At 29.7% G+C, this 8,391-nt stretch overlaps 1 protein-coding gene across 1 annotated transcript; it reads right to left on the bottom strand.

The window, feature by feature from the left end:
* Positions 1-935: 935 nt before the first annotated feature.
* LOC124942277 (scarecrow-like protein 6) lies at positions 936-3,612 on the bottom strand. The gene has a single exon (XM_047482744.1). It carries the CDS (start codon positions 3,267-3,269, stop codon positions 1,233-1,235), a length of 2,037 nt encoding a protein of 678 aa, XP_047338700.1. The 5' UTR covers positions 3,270-3,612; the 3' UTR covers positions 936-1,232.
* Between the last annotated feature and the right edge of the window lie 4,779 nt (positions 3,613-8,391).

Genomic DNA, 8,391 nt, shown 5'->3' with positions numbered 1-8,391 from the left:
GTCAAAAAAAATATTTAAAAGGCTATAATTTGAAATAATCCAATTTAAATATATAAATGAAATAAACAAAAAGAAACCCACATCAAAGAAACTTTTGGTGGATATGAAAGGGAAGTAGTAGTTAATTAATCATGTGTCTTATAGCACTAATCATAAAATATTAACAATAATCATAACCATTAAAATATTAACACTAATCATAATCATTAACAATCGTCAAGTCTTTGACATTCATAATTAAGACACTTTCATTGCATATAACACTTAACAAAATACCCTCTACCATCATATATAAATAATTGCACCAACCATAATTTAAAATTACAATAATCTCTTCACAAGGGTATTTTCGACATTTGCCCAAATAACTCAAAACATTAACTAACAAACAGAAGTTTGCCTAGGCTAATTTAGTCAATTCACCAACCTAATATAAGAACTTCCTGAGCAAATCAATAATAGCCGTCTCTTCCTAAGGGTATTTTAGTCATTTACCCAAATAACTCAAAACATTAACAAACAACCATTGATTATAAGTTGTAGCTAAGGCTAATTTGGTCAAATCACCCACCTAATATGAGAACCTATTGTGCAAATCAATAATAACCTTCTCTTCACAAGGGTATTTTAGTCATTTACACAAATAACTCAAAGCATTAACAAATGAACATTGATTAATAAATTTGACTAGTCTAATTTGGTCAAATCACTTACCTACTATAAGAACTTATCTAGCAAATCATTAATGATGTCTCTTAAAAAGGGTATTTTAGACATTTACCCAAATAAATCAAACACTACCAAACAAAGATTGACTACTAACAAGGGCATTTTAGTCAAAATAACTCAACAATTAGAAACAACCATTGATCATTAAGTTTGGCAAGGCTAATTTAGTCAATTCACCCACCTAATATAAGTACTTATCCAGCAAATGAACATTAACCATGTCTTCAATTCGTCAAACGCCATGCATCTAGATAATAGATAACCAAAAAAAGACATTTGTATGATGACTAGATAACAAAAGAGTGGCATATTTAACAGCAAAAGACAATAATACCCCTCCCCACCAACCATCATACAGTTAACTATAGTTGGAAAACAATTCATCTAAACCAAGGAGACAATTAGGAAATTCAAATTACATGAAAAAAAGGATTAAAAGATCATTTATTTAAATTTTTTTTGGGGGAAGTTAAGGAAAACAGAGCACCTTCATTTGATCATCATCAACATCTCCAAGCTGAAGCTGAAATAAGCTCTTTCCTCTGCCAACATAGAACAAGTGAACAAGACTGTCTTTTCTCCACATGAAAACCACGAACCGGTGTCCTCTTCATAACGCACTCGGCTTGCGATTCCGCGAAATTACTAAACGACAAAGGCGATAACCCATTAGACAAAAAAAGTGTTCTCCAATGAGGAGTCTTCTCGATCGAACGAAACCTACCCATCACAATCTTCTCCATAGAAGGCTGAATTAAGAACCGTTCTATCTTTTGCAAAACATCTAGGTTAACATTAACAGCATCCAGTGACTCCAAAAGATTCGAATTCGATTGGACCGCATTTATCAAATGGTGGGCGAACGGTAGATCAGTCCTGTCGCATCCCCGATCAACCGACACCACAATCCTCGGAGATAACTGTTTAACGAACCGAAGAACCGATGGGAGAGACGAGGAATTGTTGTTCCAAAACGAGCCTCCAACAGGGAGATTAACAGCTATCGATTCATTGCCATCGGATAGATGAGTTGGATTCGATATATCTAGGGTTTGGACGTCGAATTCGAATGGGATACCAATTTCGTTTGCGAAATGGTTTAGATTTTCTCGGGTTAGACCTAATTCGAGATGGTGATGATCGAGTGTTGAACTTGAACCAAGAGAGGCAATTGCAGTGATTCTTAAAGTGGGTGGACCGTTGCTTCTTAAGGCTAGTTCTTGCATTAGTGAAGCCCATTGACCGCCATAGCCTATATCGAAATCAATGATGTGAATTCTGTTGGAAGTTTCTAATGATTCGAGAATTGCTTGATTGGTGGTGAAATTAGCGAATTGGAGAAGTGGGGAGATCTCTGATAACGATTTGTATGCGTCGATCTTGAAGATAAGACTAAACGGATTTGAAACTTGGTTTGGATTGTTTCCATGAAGAAGAGTGAGTAAAGCTTCCTTTAAGTAAAAAGAAGCTCTATAAAATGGCTTACCATTTGGAGATAGCTGGTGATTGAGCCGCGCCAATATCCCTTGCGCGTGTATTGAATTCCCCGTTTGAATCAGCTCAGCCGCGTTAATAAGCTGATCAATTATAGCCTGATTTCCGAGGATTTCTTCCCCTTTCGCCGTCACCGGCGCCGGCGAAGACACCGGCCTCTGGTTTTGAGGGAAATAGGGAAGATTAACAGAATCAAAGCTGGGGATACCGGGATTGTGCCGTTTCGCCTGAGGTTGAAGAATCTGGTTCTGATTAAACGGCATAGGGAAGAAGAATGATGGGTTTTGGTTTTGGTTTTGCTGATTCTGTGGATTGAAAACCGTTGGCTTGATATCGGCGGTATCAAACGACGGCGGCGGCGGATTAAACGACGACGGCGAGAGAGAAATCGGCATCAAGTTTTGCGGCAAACCGAATTTTTGAGTGTTTCCTCCAATCAAATTCGCGCCGCTGCCGGTCGCCGGAAACCCAAATCCGCCGCCACCCAATTCGTAATCCACCGTTCCTCCGGCTGCTGCGCCGCCAGATTGGAGAATCCGGTTCAACCCAACAGAAGGGTCATCGACATCGCCCATGATCCACCGAAGAATGGACTGTTCTTGACTCGGAGACGCCGCCGCCGAATCCGACATAACAGTCTCCCAATCTTCCATACCCAGACTGCATTTCTCAACCGCCGTAACCCTAGTCGAAGTACCTCCGTCGCCGCCGTCGGCGGCGGCGGAAATTTCAAGATGAGGCTGGATATGATGAAGATCAGAACTTCCACATCCTGATTCAGCTCCAACGTTAGAACTGGTTGTTTCCTGCCATTTTTTAGCTGAAACCGCCGCCACACCGGCAGAATCTCCGATTAAAGAAGAAGACAGGGTTGATGTAGATGTAGGAGGACTAGGACTTTCAATTGAATCAACAAAATTACAAACCTTATCCCAATGATTAAGATATGGGTTTGAAAAGGGTTGGTAGTAAAATGAAGAAGATGAAGATGAATCTGTAGAAAACACCCCCTTCCCTTCAAAATCAAGAAGGGGTACTAAGGGCATCCCTTCATCAAAATGAAACAAACCCACTTTTCTTTCTTCTTTCTTTGAGAAAACCCAGATGAAAAAGAGGAACCAAAAGTTGTGAAAATCGAGTAAAAGAGAAATCAGAGCAAGGGATCTGGGATTGTTGAGCTATAACCTTGAATCAATGCATGCAAATCAATGGCGGTTCTTGAAGTTTCTTCATTTTCTCATCTTCTTCTTCTTCTTCTTGTTTCGATAATCCTATTGTATTCCTTCTTCCCATAGATGCGTGAAAATGCAACACAAAAAAGTGGTAAAGTGTTTCTCTCTCTTACTACTACTCTCTATCTATCTCCATCTCCATTTTCTCTCTCTGTATAGCTTTTGTTTTTCTAATTTTAATTTATTTTTTATATTATATTATATATTATATAAATCTGTTTTTTATATATATTTTTGTGGTTTGTCTGCCAGCGAAGTTATCTTCCCGCTATAGTTACTTTCGACAGCTAGGTTTCCATCGCCATTGTTGGCGAGTATATTACAATCTCCATACTACTTCAGGATCTGTTTGGAACCCTTTTTTAGGTTGTCTGCCCAAAATTACTTATTATAAAAAAAATTACTTAGTAGTAATTTAAAAGAGCTTGGTAGGGATTTATTTCTCTAAATTATTATGTATGGATGATTTGAAGGAAGTGAGTATTTTTTTTTAAGAAAATATAAATAGTATTAATATATAATAATAAAATAAAATTTAGTTTTTTAAATAAATAATATTTTAATATTTTGTTTAATTTAATGGAATAATTTCTTCTTGAGATAGATCCAGAAATTAGAAGTGGATAGCCTTGAAAAATATTTGGTGGGCTTAAAGAAATAAAAAAAAAATTATGCATAAATGTGATTTTTTTTGTAGAATTATATAAAATATAGTAAAATCAATTAAAAAAAAATAGAAAATTACAGTGTTATATTAATTTCTACATTAAGATGAACTGAATCACCCGAGTTGTAATCGTAGATCCGCGCTCTATATGATTATGATGTTTAATGATGATTTAAATAAACAAACCTTAAAAGTTCATTATTTTGTCTATGATTTTTATAATTTAAAATAGTGTTATTAATTATTATGAGGGGGTGAAATAAAGTTACTTTTATTAATATGTTAAAACAATGAGTAAGGAACAAATTAAAATACTTAAGTTAAAGTTGAAAAAAAAAAGTATACTCATCACTTGATGTTATGGAAAATATTAAGTTTATTTAAAAAAAAACACTTAAAACTAGATTGAAGAGTTTGAAAATTTGTTGATGTAGAATAATTAAAATATAAAATATTATTTAATCTAAATTAATATTTAAAGAAGATATTTTTAAACAATATTTTTTTTATTCAAACTCATTTCTAGTTTCGGATAGTCTTTCTAAATTGGCCATATATAGTTCACCTTGACCAAAATCACTCATTCTATTTAAGAGTGATTAATTTTTATATATTTGATAATTTTTGTATATGCAAGATATCAATTGAATTTGTTAAATTAATTTTTGAATTTGAGTCATACAATGTTTTATATATTATTCACATAGAGATGAAATTTTCCATAAAAACTATGTTTTTAGATGCATTCATACAAATGTCATTTTTTGTTTTTCTGTTTGTCTAAATGAAAGTAAAAGACAATATATAAGAAAATCGATTACAAAATAACTTATTCTTTGTTTTTATAATCACATGAACATCCTTCCATATGTACTATTTCATTTTATTTATAACTTGTTAGTTAAATACATGATAGTATTCATCTTATTTAAATTGTTAATAATACATATGTTTGATACTCTTAATTTTTAATTTATATATACATTTTGATTTTATTTATTTACAACTTATTGACATTTATAAGATCACTTAAACTAACTAAGATTTTTTTTACCATGTTGTAAATAAAAAGGTAAAGTAATAGAAATAAAACGATGAAAACTTATTTGTTTTTTTAAATATAATATATATATAATGATGTTTAATTTTAAAAGTATCCAGATTGCTCGGGTCAAGAGTTAGGGTTAATTTGGATATATATGTGAGAGTAAATAGATTGTTCGGGTCAAAAGTTATGGTTAATTTTTATATATATGTGAGAGTAAATTGATATTTGAGTCGGATACTGGGTTGACCCGCTATAAACTTAAAACGGTTAAAAATAAAATTAAAAATGATATAGGTATTTTTCAAACTCGCAACATAACAAAACATTGTTTTGTATAATTCTTTAACCAACTAAAATAATAACACTTTATATTTTAAATTCAACGCCAAATTTGATAAATGTGAGACGTTGTAAAAATATATTTTTATCCGTATAAATTGCACGGGTGTTCATAATTATGAAAATAGTGTTAGATTAATTTTATAAAATGACATTAGGGTTAGTAAAAAAAATAAGAATAAAAGACAATTAAGGCTCAACTACCAAGTCAAACGACAAGGATATATTTTACCATATGAAAGAGATAAAAAATAAAACAGTAAATGTCACGCTCCAAATAAGGACGCGTACGACATGATGCAGGCTTTTCTTTTAAAAGTATTATTTCCTTTGTCGCATTAATATATTTTTATGTAGAAGGTCTTGTTTGATTGTATATTTCATAGGATTTTTTGGATTTGTTTTTCAGAAAAAAAGTTTGTTTAATAAATAAATTATATTTTAGAATTTTATAAAATCAAATTATTAAAAAGATAAAAATAACTTGAAAAATTCTTATTATTTTCTAATATACATTAAACATTTGATAAATTTTTTTTATAAAAAGATAAAAATATACACTTTTATACTTTAGTTGATAAATTAAATAGTTTTATTTATAAAATAATAGTGTAATGTAATCATATTTTTTAAATTTTAAGTCATTTTTTATTCAAAATCCAATCATCTTTTCATATATACATATATTATACATATATTATATATATACATATTATATATATATATATATATATATATATATTTATATTTACCATTAAATTATTCACTTAGTAAAATAGTAAAAATAGTGACATAATATTTTTTTTCTTTTTTTAACTTAAAAATAATATCCACCAAATTATTATTATAAATATAAAATTATTTAATTCATTAATTAAAATATTAAAATATTTTAACTTTATATTTTTCCTAAATATAAAAAGAAATTTTAATAATTTATCCTAAAATTTTTTTAAATAAATTGTTTTATTATTTAACAAAATTTTTAAAACACACCATAAAAAATATATATATGACTCAATAAAAAAACAAGATCAAACAAACTTAAAGTGAATTTATCAATTAAATAATCAATTAAATAATTTTTAATATTTTCCCATTAAAATAATCATCAAAATAAAATACTTTAAATAATATCCAACTCATAATTTAAACATAACTATATAGGCCCACCTCATTCAAGTGTTTGAGTAATAAAATTTAAAAAAAAACAAAATATTAACCAGGGTTATATTAGTAATTTAGGAGAAACAAGTTCTGATGTCCTGGTTTTCGAAACTGAATCTGACAACACTATGAAGATATCGAGAAAAGGATTTGACGGTTGAGATAATTGAAGATGATGAAAACGTGTGGTTGTGATTTAAAGTAGAATTTGATATTGTGATGGATGGATTGGGCTGTGGTTGTATATTTATTTGGACCAATCACCAATTTGGATTCACTTTATCGACTGTCCCTTTCTGACCTTATAATAGGGTAAAAGTTAAAAAGTAAAAATATTTCAGCTAGTTGTAAAAAGTTTTTTTTATTAATACTTATTATTTTTTAAATATTAATGGGCTGTTCTTTCTATACATTTACTTTTAGCCCATTTCATTTTGTATTGTTTTTGGTAGCAAATTATATTTATGAAAGGTATAGAAATACATTGAGAATTATGATCATGAATGTGAAAGATTTAAAGATAAAATTAACATCAAAACTAAATTTGATTTTGAATAGGATGTGTCTATTGATATTTTCTTATGGGAAAGGGATATGATACCCAATATTTGAGACGGATCTTGTTCACGGGCATGTTCCAATGCATATCTAAAAACACTTTAAAATCATGTAGAGAGAACTTTTCATTAAAAGAGAAGTTATTTTGAAGAGTTTTGAAAAATGAGACATACATTGAAAATACGGTGAGATCCGACCCTGATATTATGTATTTATTAATTAAAAAATATTATCACATGCATATATAACTCAAATAAGAATGAACATAAAATCTTAATAAAAATTTGCAATATTGTCTCTTGACACAAATTATATATAAGAGGGCAATAACTATGATATAGAGATAAAATGAGAATTAGGGTTATCGATGATAAATATAAAGAGAGAGCATTTCATAATCATTATTAAAAGTACTAATTAGGTTTAAATGAAGAATTATTGCATCAGTCGCTAGCATAGTCGGATATATGTTAGGGCTCGGATGAATTTCGGCACACTCCTATTTTTTTTACGTCAAATATGTGACATAAATCCTATTTTTTATTTTATTTTTATTCTAATTAAATATTTATTTTTCTAATTTTCAAAAATATGACAAAACTCACCTTAATCAACTCGTTTTATCAATAAAATTCATTTTATTTTCTTAAGTTTACTAAATTTTTTTAAGCCTAGCAAACTCTAATTCCCGAATCTTTTGTTGAGCGCTATCTTCTTTTAAAAAGATAAATTTAGTTTAGTGATAACTTAAGAAATTATAAAAACCAAGTTAAAAGACATGTACAAAAGTATGAGTTGTAATATAGGAAGGGAAAGGAGACATACATGGTTAGGTTAAGCATAAAGAAAGTTTTAATGTAATAAAATTATCACTTAATTAATTCCTCTTCCCATGTGAAGATGATTAACATTAACTAATTATTAAATCCTTTTATTTTTCTTCAATTTACATGGAGTATAGAAATTAAAAAGTGAAGCCAACTCTCTTCTTAATAGTTGTAGCCTCCCCAATTGCTCTTAATTTGTCTTTTTTAGACTAGCTTAATAATTGTTTTTTTTTTTTTTAAATTTTCCTTTCCACACACACTAGTAAGTGTTGATAATGCATGCATGTTCTCTCTATAAATAAATAAAAGGGACATAAATTAATTATTAAT

This window comes from Impatiens glandulifera, chromosome 6, assembly GCF_907164915.1.
Source record: "Impatiens glandulifera chromosome 6, dImpGla2.1, whole genome shotgun sequence".
Classification (NCBI taxonomy): Eukaryota; Viridiplantae; Streptophyta; class Magnoliopsida; order Ericales; family Balsaminaceae; genus Impatiens; species Impatiens glandulifera.
Note: the sequence above shows the minus strand (reverse complement) of the source record. Positions and strands in the feature narration are given on the sequence as shown.

Bases quoted from the DNA above. Each gene is read 5' to 3' on its own strand.
- LOC124942277 (XM_047482744.1), bottom strand. From the start codon at position 3,269: ATGCCCTTAGTACCCCTTCTTGATTTTGAAGGGAAGGGGGTGTTTTCT.